The 13,812-nt window shown below is 33.0% G+C and overlaps 1 protein-coding gene across 6 annotated transcripts in view; it reads right to left on the minus strand.

The window, feature by feature from the left end:
• LOC132695835 (ephrin-B2) overlaps positions 1 to 13,812 on the minus strand; it is a 343,644-nt gene that overhangs the window by 5,943 nt on the left and 323,889 nt on the right. For all 6 annotated transcript variants that reach the window (XM_060660378.1, XM_060660361.1, XM_060660352.1 and 3 more), the window contains 3 exons: positions 11,327 to 11,506; positions 8,891 to 9,065; positions 3,711 to 3,930 (listed from right to left, as the gene is read on the minus strand). In XM_060660378.1, the coding sequence (XP_060516361.1) occupies positions 3,711 to 3,930; positions 8,891 to 9,065; positions 11,327 to 11,379 (448 nt within the window). In that variant the 5' untranslated portion in view covers positions 11,380 to 11,506. The remainder of the gene's footprint in view (positions 1 to 3,710; positions 3,931 to 8,890; positions 9,066 to 11,326; positions 11,507 to 13,812) is intronic.

Below are 13,812 nucleotides of genomic sequence, written 5' to 3' on the forward strand. Positions count from 1 at the left end.
TCCACCCTATCGAGATTGTATACAATGCAGAAGAACATGTTCGTTCGTTCGTAGATAAAGCATTTCAACATGCAACAAAATTTAAGTAATTATGTTCAACACGACAACGAGGATGAATTTATTATTAGCTTAAATTCTGAAAATCAGTTCAGAGAGCGACATCGACATTTCCGATCTCGACCAAGAATAACAAATTTCACTGGTGTTTATCAAAATTAAATAAGTAAAAATATCGAGATAAAATTTGGAGCCGACCGGTGAAATTTGTTTGAGACCGGACTTTATTTAGACATATTTTGAATTTTTGAAAAATATTTTGGTTTGAAGTAATCGACGTATGTATTTTTAAAAAACTGAAACAATTCTAAAAGGAAGAAACCATCACGTAGGCTAGTAAACTTCTATATTGCGATGTTATAATCAAATGGCAACTCGTGGAAAAAAAACCCAAGCGTGCGTCTTGTGACGAAGGCCGCTTTTCAAGATTTACTTTACTATAGATCTTAGACATTGTTGTAATATGTTTTGTACGGTAATTTCAGTGTCGCACACTTTAAATTTTGAATTGTTAAGTAATGTTAATGCAAATGCAAAGTAAATATAGAGCGATTTTAAACTTCATTTTGGTGTGAAAAAGATCGGCAGTCCTCAAGTGAAGTCGTAAAATAAAACCCCAAATTTATTTTATCCATCTTTGAGTTTTAATGTACTTCGTTTTTACTAACCAATTCAAAACCGGATTTTGTACAATCCTGAAATATCGGAACGTGCTCGTTTTACTCCCATCAAACGCAACTCAGAGCTCTGGCCGAGCAATTAAGGCCGTATGCCATATTTCTATTACTTTATTATTCATGCGCATTAATATTAATGGGACGTCTCCTCAGACATAAAATAGTCGAATGTCTTATCTAAATAATTTCTTGTTGAAATTTAATGATTCATAAAAGCGTTCAGCAAAGTGTAAATGTTGGAACCATAAAACGGGAATTTATCGTTTCTTTCTTATGTGTTTCTTTATCATTTTCTTAGTTCATTTAAACCGTTTTCAAATGGTTATTCATAGGTATGCAAATAAAAATAATAATGCCACGAAGCAGTCGCGAGAAAAGTTGCGCTCATCATGCCAAAACTGTTTTCGAGCGTTTTTTTGCGGGTCTCGTTTATTTTACAAAGTATTTAAATGCCCTTCTTTATGGAGGCGAGTCGGATTTAAGCGGGTTCTGTTCGCTATAGGTAGTAATAAAATGGACTTAGCATCCGAATACTTTTAATTAAAAATGTATAAACATTTAGGAGAACTACCTATTTTTTATTATAAAAATATCTTGGGCGTATAAATGAAAAAAAAAAGATGATAATGTAAGGAATTTTTAATTAAAGAAAACAGGTACAAAATAAAATTTGTTTTCGGGTTCCGTTTTCAATTTGAGTTATTTTTCCTTTTAGAAATCGACATGGTCGCTGGCAGTTTCTCTATTTGAGAGTTTTCAGTTTAGATGTGACATTTTTCGCAGTACTATATGGTTTGTGATCATTTTTATCAGTATTTTGAAGAAAAATGTCCGGATCCCAGTCAATGAAGAAATGACCAAAGGTGCTGCAAAATTATTCTTGACGTATTCAGATTAATACGCTAAAAGATGCAAACGTTAAAAAATTTAAACTTGTGCACACATAAAGTGTGCATATACAGATAAGAGAAAATCGATCCTAGATTAAACCTCAAGTGAGATAAAGTCGGACAAAGATATGGAAAATGTTAAGGTTTAGTCACGGCGCATCAATACAAACGCATACTAAATTAGTAGACAACTTTATCATTTATTTTTATTTGATGCCAATAATTTCGGCATATCTTTATTACACTGGAACTTTAAGCTGAATTTTTAGGTGTATCCTTGAGTATTGAGATTGCTTCCATGTTTTTTATTTTATTTACAAAAAAATAAAAATAAAAATTACAAGTGTGATTGCATAATCGGTATTTCTTATTAACTGGTTCACTAAGTTTTACAGAAAACCAATTATATCAGTCAATTATTATTATACCAGTCATAAACATCATGTGTTTCGCAACATGTGGAAAACATTTTTGTATTCGATTTTAGTAAAAACACAGAGTAAAGAATTTATTTTTTATTTTATATTCATATTCTGTTTGTTCAATGCTTTCTGTTAAATATCAAGGATTAATTTATTATTTATACCCAATGAATTAATGATTAATACAATATGCGGATAACTACGTTGCTTTTCGTAACATTTGTTAGTAATTTGATATTAAAAGTATAGTTTGAAGATTACTTCAATATCAATTGTCAGTAGTCCAAGCAAATAGCAACAGTGCGAACCTGACTTGAAATGACCAAACTCCCCCCAATATGATGAATTTACTATGAATTTAAATATCAAGTGTCGTTTGTTTTCCAACATAATAAATAAATATAATAAATAGTGTGGAAATGTACTAAACAATAAAAATATGCTTGCTCTCAATTTCTATCCCACCTGTGTTTTCTAAGATATTAGAAAAAAACATGGAAATACAAATTTTTAGAAAATAATAACATTGCAACAGTGATCAGGAAACGATATTAATATTATTGGACTACTATTATATTTAGTCACGACATGACTATGACTATGTTGAATTATTTAAGTTTTCACGAAACTTCATTTAACCTTATAAAATCTTATACAGGTAGTACACAAAAATCTGATAAATGGAAATAAACAATGAGACATGTGCGGCTTGTGTCAGGGGTACCACAATCAAGTATTTATACAATTAACTTTATAAATTTTTTACAGCATTGCGTTTATCACTTTTACTATGACGACACAAAAATGAAATTTTTTTTTTCAAAAAAAAAAAAACAAACAAATAAAAATTAACGAACATTATGAATTTAATATTCATACTTTGTTTAAAAGAGGATTATTCTGCTTTAAAATTCCGTTACCTACATAAACACTATCTTAATATTAAGACTCAAGTTATGCTTTGATATTGTTGATATATGTATGCTCGCTTCTGAGTGTTTTTAATAAACGAAGAATACAAAAATTTCAAAAATCGAACTTGACATTAATTTTTGGAATACTTAGGCGTCACAAACTTAACGATTTGCAGTGGCTGAACATGTTGCATTTAATAAGCTTTATTGATTATATAACTAAAACGCCAATGTACCTTCATAAAAAACTGATATTAGCTGGAATACTTAGAATTCCAAAGCATAAGAAACAATCCTCTAAGAAGATATTTTCCTCTCTGGCTGCTTTATTTGTCAACAAATGTAAAATTTTTGATTTCGTTATGAAAAATAAATTTCTCAATAAATTTTGTGCGCAGCGTTTTTGTTCCCCTTCCGTCTTACATGACGCAACTAAATGTTTTTAGTTAAATTAACGCCCCAACAGCTTTATAATTGTTACATAGTGAAAGCCCGGCGCTTTATCCTTTAAATTGTTGTTGTTTTTTCATGTATCATTTTGATGATTAGAATAATAAACGTTTTAGTATTAAATAAATAAATAAATTTCTTAAAGTTAACAGACAAACAAAACACAAATCAAAACCATGTACGTACTATGGGTCACTAAAAATAACATGTATTATTTCCGTATGTGTTTTTCCGAAAACTTTACGGTAAAAACAGTCTGTTTAATCCGCACAGTTCCGGAGAGCTATTAAACACACCTACCTGGCAGGAATTCTAAACCCCCAGGTTGGGGCGTAAACGGCCTAAACGTTATCGTGAAATACATCAACTTGTACGGTTTGTCGCAGACCGCGATTATCCTAGGATTAGGATTCGTTATCCTACACGTGTCGTATTCATCCTTGGACACGTTGTATATTATGTACTTTTCCATTTCGTCGTCTCTCGTCCCTGGGGTGTAAACCGGACAAATCAGGTTGACCTAGAAAATAGAAATAAATTTCAGACGGGTTTTCCAATAAATTGTTTTAAAAATGAAATGGGAAAAAGTCGATCGGCTTTCTAAACGATGTCCGAAGTTTGCGTCGAATGTTTACTACGTTTTCGTGCTATACATTCACAACATCTCAACAACAAAGCAAAATCTAGCGGAAGTATCTTGTGAACTTTTTTCGTAATTCAATTTTCCAAATATTTTCCGTTACGGCGCAATATGTTAGTCAAGTACGATATCAACAACTGCATTTTTGCTACAAGTGACCAAAGTCTGTCAATTGGATTGGAAGGGATCAGACAAGTGGGAAAAAGATATTGCTCAGAGTGGAGGAGTTTGACATCTTAAGAGAAAGGACTCGCCAGGCTCATCATCGCGCATTATCGGAAGCGGCCGTTGCGTTGGGGTCACCCATTTTGAATTTTTTCAAGCTGATGACGTCTAACCTAAAAGACTCGTTAAATGGTATAACGAAAAGATTTTACATCGGGAGAGATAACTATTATTTGGACCCGATAAACAAGTAGAAAATAGTACATTAAAGTAAAAGTAGATAATAACTAATGTAGTTTTGAAAGAGAAACAGAAATAGTTATCCCCGAATACAGAGAACATAATATTACATTCTAATGCACATGCTACATTCAACAATTTACAATAAGGGTTTCTTAACAATTTGTTAATGCACCGTTTAGTTTGTGGAATACGTATATATTGAACTCTAATGACGCCTAGACATTGTAAAATACATTCTACGATCAAGACTTTTCCATTCATCATATTTATTAAAAGAGTTAAAGAGGTTTTTACTGACCACTGACCCCAACCAAAAATTAAAATAGATATGATAGTATAAAACTATCAAACACGAACTGCAAGTTAAATTTTCAAACAACTAGGAAATCGAGATTGTGTACAGGTAAACAGTTGCAGTCCTGTTATTTTTTAAATAGTTTAAATTAAACAAATGTTTGCAAAATATGTTACACTTACCCATTAAGAAAGCTTAGCGTTAACGGATAAAAATCTTTAATTCATATCTCCAAATTTCTGTTTTAGTTTTGCAGCTTTTTGTGCACCTTTGAAAACAATCTACACGTTTCCAAGCTAGCTTTTTACTTGAAATAACTGCACGCTCTTACTAATATTATGAGTTTAGTCTAGACTAGCAAACTAGAAGAACTGGCGTTTTTGGTTCTTTGTATTTATAGTTTTCACTAGTCTGGTCGGAAGTTGCCTTGATTTTTTTTCTGATAGGTTAGTGCACCAGTCAACTGAACCATAATGGATAAGTCAAATGAACGCAACAAAAATTATTAAAGTAAAATAACAAGTTCAATCCAACCCAAATTTTCCTAACTTTCCACTTAAGCGTAATAGAATTTCAAGTATCTGCTTAGATTTCTCTATAGTTTTTGTCAAATAGATGACAAAAACTTCTAACATAAAGTACAGATGTGATTGGTTTTTGCAAATACATAGTTGGGAAGGGTGACACTTTTTAGGAAAATTGCTAAACAAAACCAATTTCTTCCTACTGCATATAGGCATGATTGTCATCATTCAGTAGTCAATTGGGAGGTTGTCGCTCCACCTTTTCCTAGGTCTTCCTAGGCTACTTCGTCCTGCTGGTTATTTGTTCCTCGATATATTCACTATTCGTTCTTCTGCCATACGATCAATGTGTTCATCTACTCCGAACACTCGCCTAATATCTTCACTCCTTTGAATATCTATGAGTGTTTTTACCGTTATTCTTCGAAGTATTTTCAGTTCCGTGGTCTCTAATATTCCTTTTGTTTTAGAGGTCTAGGTATCCAGATATTTAAATTATTAAATATTTGAATTTCATTTCCGGTTGTATTATTTTGTCCTCAACCACAAGTTTGCATCTGTCGGTGACTTGGAAGTGACCATCGATTTTGTTTTTGCCGCTTATATAACCATATTAAATAGTTTGGCTGTTTTAGTGAACTGCAAGTCTTTGAAGATTATCTTTGTTGTTCGCGACAAGAGCCGCGTCATCTAAATAGCACAGAATTTTCACTTCCCCATTTTGTATCCACTTAGTTTGCGAAGTTGTTTTATTATTTCATCCATAACGAGGTTAAAAAGAAGCGGGCTTAAAGAGTCCCCTTGCTGAATGCCATTACTTGCAGCTATCAAAACCAATTAAAAATATTGATTTTAACGTTTCCATAAGAAAAAATCAATAAATAAACCAAAGTAATTAACAAATTGTAGAACAAGGTTTCCTGAAAGTACAAATTACCGGGAACCGAGATTAAGGGTTGAACTTGTATCCTCCCAGTTACAAGTTAATAATGAAGCCGACATTCATCTTCGCCATAATAGTTGCGTGGCCTTGTCGAAATATATAACGTCTTATATTACCCGCAGGCGTTTCACAAAGAACTTTTTGTCTCTCTAACTGGGTCGTCACCTCGGTCATCACTATTCTATAAAGCAATTTTTTACGTCGAACTTTATATTAAAATTGGCGCTGATTACATTAGGGAGGCCTTTCATAATATATAAACCCCCGCCGCTATACCAACCGACTAACTTCCAGGAAAATATAATAACTAATCATTTTAACGCGTGCATATTTAATAATCGCCACCAACGTCGAGGCCGGGCCCAAGAAATGAATAATTTAATTTTTGTAATCCGGACTGTGTTCTACGTGGCGATTAGATATCCGGCCCTTTTAACTAATCTGAGGTACAATATTATCAATTGTCAAAACTTTATTAATGGAAGGCACGTGCGACGAATGCCATTGTTAAAAAACGATCCCACAATATGAGGACCACCCATTAGCTTTTTTTTTTGTTTAAAAATTTGATTTTGTTCGACTGAATCACTGAATGCGTTATACTCAATGTTCCGTGCCCGAACTAAATTCTAACTAAAAAAGTTAAAAAAACATGGCGTTTCATTTAAATTATTGACGCTGTAATTCAGATATAAAATATGGTCCATGGCAACAATTTACTATATATTTCGCTTACATACCTCAAACATGTCATATGTATTTGAAAAATTAAAATTAGGTGAAATTCAGATTATTCAAGATTTAAGGCATCATGAACTTTATTCAAACCTACTTATTTTGGTAGTGGAATCCAAAAATGCTATAATATACAGGGGTTCTGTTTTTAAAAAAATCAACTTTAATACTTTTTACACTTTTGGGGTAACCCGTACACTTTAACAAAAAGAAAACCTTGTAATTTCACCACAATAGTCCGTACCGTATGGCGTGAAAAACCCTAAACTTTCTATTTACTTGTAAATAGAATAAATAAATTTAAATACATTAAAAACACACAGACTATCGCTTTTAATATTCTGGAAGAAAGAAAACAAAAATTGAATAAAATGCAAGTCCGCATTGAAAAAAGTGAAGTTGACGATTTTTCTTTGGAAATAAAACAAAACCAAGTTGTAGGGCGTGAAAAATGATAAAACTCTGAATCTTATTTTTTTTTCTAAAACTAACCGATTGGTATATATTTCACAGAATCAATTTCGAAGGATTGTATTTAAAAAATCTCTGTTGACATTTTCCCAAAACTTTTTAATGTGAGTCCTCGGTAAGTAATATACTATAACCTACTCGTTTTGTTTCTTAGGAATCTTCTGTAAAAAAAATGTGGAATTTACTTTGACTTTTTTGGTAATTTTTGTCAAATAATTCTTTAATAGAGAATGTTGTCTTTTTTTCTCGAAATATGTAGTTTCAATGTTTTGTAGAGATTGGTCAAATATTTTTACTTGACATTTTTTAACTTTCTAAAAATGTTGCTTCCATTTGCTTGGTTGCTTTTTAATGCATCTTTTATGCCGTTTCTTCTTTTTAACCAAAAACACAAGTTTTAAATGTATGTAAAACTACCACATGGCAATATAAGAAAAAAACAGTTAACAAACCACAAACATAAAAATTTTGCTCGAAAGAGAGAATTTTGGGCAACGACTTTATTAACACTAAACACTCTCCCCTTTGCTATTTTCGGCATAGAAAATCGTTAAAAGCCTCGTAACCTCGGAGGAAAATATTATGCATATCGAATTTACAAAATGTTCTAATAATATATGCTGTAATCAAATAAGTTGGTAATTAAATAGGAAAAATAGTTAGCGAGATATATTTTTTAAATATGTTCAATGGACCAGACAATATAAATAATCACTAAAATAACTAAATAACTTCTTAAATCAATACCTAAATAAACATAACGCGAGCTAAGAAGTATTCATGAAATTTCCAATGAATTGTGTCAAGTAATTTCGAATGCTTCAAAGCGGGGTTATTAACAAATATACAATTATTATTAAGATCCTTGCCCATATTACCGAGACCGGTAAACTGTTACAATTTGAGTTGTTTTCTTCCTATTGTTGTCTGCTCCCATCAGGAATATTCAATTCTGAGTGGATGCGCCGAGATCCACAGAATTTTATATCTCAATGTTGTAGAATAACGCTAGCATGTTCTTCATTTTGGAGCATTCTAGACCAAAGCTGCAACCGTCTTTTGTTTGAGGGAATTAGATGTTAAGAGGTATGAGCGATTATTGCTTGATTGTTTTTGTACATTCCATCTATTTACTTGTATGAACTTTCACATATTTTGAGATTTACTTAAATACTTTAATTGAGAATTTAAAAAATATGTTTGCACTAGTACTTGGCATAAAATCATAATTTCCATTTATTTTAGTTATTTAATCTTAGACCTTACCGGTCTCATTTGGATTTTCCAAATGAAATATGCAACATAATAACCAGTTTTTTTTGGCAACACACTAAACAAGATGTTACTAAAACACTCACTAAACCACGACTGACACGTCACGCGCAAAAATATTCTAAATTAAGTAAGCAAGTAAATCAAATTCGTACGATATTCGGCTTAAAATGAAATTAAATTTTAATTTACCTGATCATACTCGAACTTGAGGTTGTTTCTGTTCACGTCGATAATGTTGTCTGTATTGTCGATACGGAATATCGGGTTCGACGAATTCCAATGTATCGTGTAGAATTTTGCGTTCGTAGGTACCGCCGTGGCGAGCACGAAGTAGTGAAAACTGAACAGCAGCAAGACCAGCGCCCTAAAAACAATCTACGATTACCTACGTTGCTTTGCAAATTTTTAACCTACATTGACTTTTGTATTCAGCAAAAACCCAAATTAGCATTAGATATAGTACCACAAACTGTTACCTGGCTGTCGTAAACAGCAAATCTACTACTGGATATCACTTTTAGTTCGTCCTGCTACAAAGAGGCAAGCAAATTATATCACTTAAAAGTTGTAGTTTTAAAGGATTAGAGCTAGTTTTGGTAAACTAGGTAGGTAACTTTGGTAAACCATCAATTGTTGTACAACTAGAGCTAGTAGATAAACCAAGGATCAGAAGTACCATAAAACGTCTGCTCAGGCGGCTGGGGGTCTCAAAAATATCTGCATTATCAGCACGGGAAAGACTTTTACATATAAATAGATACTTGTAGTTGCATTACAATTACTCTTGCATACAAAATACACAATGTAAAAAAGTATGACTTGCTTATTAGAGATATTGTCCGCCTATAATATAAAAACTTTGTCATACAACCAACTCTTACAAATCCTGTTGAAACTGAAAATCGATGTAATTTTATTGTGCACACACCTTGTATAAAGTGACTTCCACGACTTGCCGAACTTCAAAGTCACAGCAATTTGCACAAATAATAGCGAATTCAAATGAAATTTTTTCAAATATCTCGCGCACCCTGTATGATAGACAAAATCTGAAACTCTCTGTCGACACAATTTTTGGAGACTGTTGAAACCATATTATTCGATGTTTCATAGAAAACGGCAATTTTCAGAATCTTTTTGTTTTTTTTTAACCATAATCGACACTCCCTGAACATAATAAAAAAAAACGAAGTAAAATTAGTCCTAGATCTCCCACGTTTCGCGGTATATGAATTATTTCAATAGAAGAAATAGTTTTCGAGAAAATACTTGTTTTCGTGTTTAGATTGATTGCGAGATATTGCGATTTTGATATGGATTTTTTCAAATATCTCGAGCAGCGTATGTGATAGACGAAAACCATAAACACAATACTTGTAGCTCTCGATGCGGCCTATAAAACTGTTTAAACCAATTAGCCATATTTTTCACGAATTGATTTATGGCTAATAATTTAATAGCGAAAAAAAATATTTTCAGGGGTATTTTTAGATTTTTGTCAATAATTGAAAAACCCTGTATATAATGGAATGAATGCCTGAAATAAAAGTTATGGTCCCGGATCTCCCGCATTTTTTGGTTCACAAATTTTGCCGATAAAGTTAATAGTTTCCGAGAAAATCTTTTTTTCTGGAAGCCAAAATATGCCTAAAATTTAAAAAAAAGACTTTGATTTGAGTAAGTCTTTTTTTAACAGATAAAATATCTTGCCGTCAAATCTGAAGTCGATAGCTGCAAATTTAAGACAACTGTTAATATTTGAATATAGCACTTAATATCTATAACATCCTGTACAACAGGTGAAAACCTTAAATACAAAAGTTTTAGCTGTCAATGCGGGCTATGTCGTCATGTAAAACAAACTGATTAAGTATTATTACTCGATTGATATGTGTGGGTACTATTTTTCTTATTTTTCCTAGGTTAAACTGTATTGTAAATGCTAAATGCGTCAATAAAAATTTTAATTTTTCATTTTTTTCGGCGCACCCTGTACATTTTATAAAAATTGTCAAGAATGGAAGTTTATGGAGCCGAATCTTCTGCGTCAAGAATTGTTTCGGTGGCGTAAACGGTTTTCGATTAATAATCTTTCTCTTGGACCCTTGCAAATGCGATTTTTAATTTTTTAAAAATACTTCTCGATCCCCCCAGCCTCACCAATTTCAATAGGTTCCGTGGTCATCAAACGCTATCCGCTTGAAAAATTTGAAGTCAATAGCTTCAAATTTCGGACACTTATCGTGTTTCATAGCGATGTTCAGAAAACAGTCGAAAATTTAAAAAAAAAGATGGCCGCCGATGTTTGACCGCGGCCATTTTCACATATCTTGTGCGCCCCAAGGACTTTTAAAATTTTGGGCCGTCTAGCTGAAACCGTTCCGGAGTTATTGCCGAAAATGTCTTGCAACAGAGAACGGAGAACAGACAGAAACAAATTTTTTTTTCGGCGCTGATCAATTATGTACCAATGGCGGTCCCCTAGGACCTACCGTTATCGAGATCTAAAATTTTTATACGGGCGCAGATATTTTCGAAAAATTCGATTTCATCGATTTTCGAGAGTAACAAGATGTTGACGCATTCACGTAGAACCGGCACATTTTTTGGAAAGGTAGAGCATACCTGAGAACGACGCTGCTGAGACTAAAGCTCGTTCCACACGGCGGCCAGCCCATTGTCGGATAAAACGGGGCGGCAAATTGCCTTGCCTCCTAATTCTGGCACAGTTGTCCCCGGGGTAAGCGGTAGCGCTACGTCGGGGGCTCGGAATCACTTTACATGACTCCAGCTCTCACTAAAGATCTGCAAAAAAATGTAAACTTTAGTGATGTGTACAATTAAAATACATAATATATAATATTTCAACGCAAAAAAGCATTTAATTATCAAAAAATAATACAATAAATCAAAAAAACTTGAAAATTTGGCTAGTTTTGCTCAGCCAAATTTTCAAAATACGAGTTTGTTTTGGGAATTTTCCTCTGTACAATATTTTCGACTTCTGGTCAACCGTCTTCCCATCGAAATAGCAAAATCATTGATAGCACAGCGCTTTAAATTATCAGAGAAACGATCGGCCCGTTCAAAACCGCAATTCCAATGAACCTAACGCAAATACGCAAGCAATTGAATGCAAAATTTTCCGAATAACTAGCAAACCACAAATTTCCTAATTTCTCAGTGATTGCACTTTTTTCTACCAGACATTAGATACCTATGTAGATGGTAATCAGTTTTCAATCTAGACTAGATGGTACATTTTTAATACTTTGTAGCAAACGTAAACAAACCTGTATACATACAGAGTGACAGTAAAATTACATTTTGGAGACTAATTTTAGAGATCACAATAAGAAAAAAGTCCCTATTAAAATGCACCAAAAAATACTTTCTAAAGAAACCTCTTAGAGATAGAAGTGTGAATACAATTTTTTGCAATAATTTTTGAAATGGGTCTACATAAAATTGCATGTTTCAGAATTTTGAGAACAAAATACTGAACCTTAAGAACATCTCTCTCAATTATCTCTCTCTGTATATCTAATTGAAAACAATCTCAAACCAACGGGTACCAACTACAGATACGTACCGTAAATGAAAAAGAACAAATTCGTTTACTTATTCCACGGACGTGCTACAAAGCGCAAGGTGTCGGCCGAACCGCAAAACCCTGCAATTTGCCGTTCACCTCGGACCGTTTCGGGGGGCATAAATATCGATTCCACACCCGTCAAAATTCTCTTATTTTTCGAAAGATAAATATCGATGCTAAGTGCATCGGGCAGGCGAGTCGGTCGAGCCGGGGCCTCTCTCTTTCTTTTTCCGAGAGGAAAAAACAAACGCAATTTGTCTTCGTCAGTACCTAATGTGTCTTTCTAAACGGTTTTTACATTGCCCCTATTAAGGTAATAAAACCGCGATTTTAAAATAAATGAGCCTCAGTTCGGTTTGCTTGCATTTAATAACAAACGATTAATCACCGACACCCGGGGGTAACCAGGCGGTTGTCCCTTTTGAAAACGTACACAATATTTTTCTATTTACTCCGCGCGGACGCAACGAGGGTATCGTCAAAATCCTCCCGATAACGCGGTTCGAGGACATCTAATTGGAATTACTGATCCTAATCAAAAATTCACAAAATTCAATGCAATTATGATATTTTTTTGGAATTAACAATTACATCATCAAATAACAATTTGCGTATTTTTTATTGTATTGTAGTATTAAGTTATTATTCCGTAACACTGTCAATTAATGTACCGTGCGTCCAATTTATCCAGATAAACATTTTAATTGGCTGCAACTTTATTGTTTTTAGAGATATCAAGGAAAACAAAACAACACGCGGTAAAAATTTTTGTCTACAAAGAAAACTTTCTTTTCTTGAACATTTTGTTTTACCTTAAGACAATTTGTATTGAAGTGAAATATTTCTTTTTAGTTTAACGCAGTGTTTCATCTTGTAATGAGACTTTATTTTTCTTCCTTAATTGTTTTGTTTCGAAACAATTCATTTTTTAACAAAACGAATTGGCTTCATACAAGTCGTTGAGACTTCTTAATTTATTTTATTTAGCATAAAATAAAAATTTGTTTCTATGGAAGCTACGACGCTCTGTCTCCCTTTAAGAAAAATCTAATCTTGAAAAATTGGATTTTTACTCAAAACAATCCGGTATAAATCATCTCTGATGAAAATAATAAATACGTTCGTTAAAAACAACCTGGCGCATTTGCCTTGAAGTAAAAAAATTAAACCCCCATTGTCTTGAATCGATACATTTTCGTAATATTTATTTGTCATGAACCTGTTAACACGCAGACACGCATTTCATTTAGTTATTTATGTGATGTGGAGTGAGTGTGTCGGAAAGGTGGCTTTGGTCGGCATCGCATCGGAAACGAAAATTGTGTTTTGTTTTGATGTTGATTTTTGATTTGAATGTGTATAAAAATACCTAGCTCATATGGAAAACATACGTGACCTTTTGACAGATTGGGATATGCCTCTTGAAGTGATAAAAAATTTCGAAGGAATATTCTTTGCATTCGTAGCACTGTTAACTGTGTTATGGTTGTTATGCGTTATGTTTCCGACAGCATAA

The sequence above is a fragment of the Cylas formicarius genome, unplaced genomic scaffold (assembly GCF_029955315.1).
Source record: "Cylas formicarius isolate icCylForm1 unplaced genomic scaffold, icCylForm1.1 PGA_scaffold_10__41_contigs__length_53128322, whole genome shotgun sequence".
In the NCBI taxonomy this organism is placed as follows: Eukaryota; Metazoa; Arthropoda; class Insecta; order Coleoptera; family Brentidae; genus Cylas; species Cylas formicarius.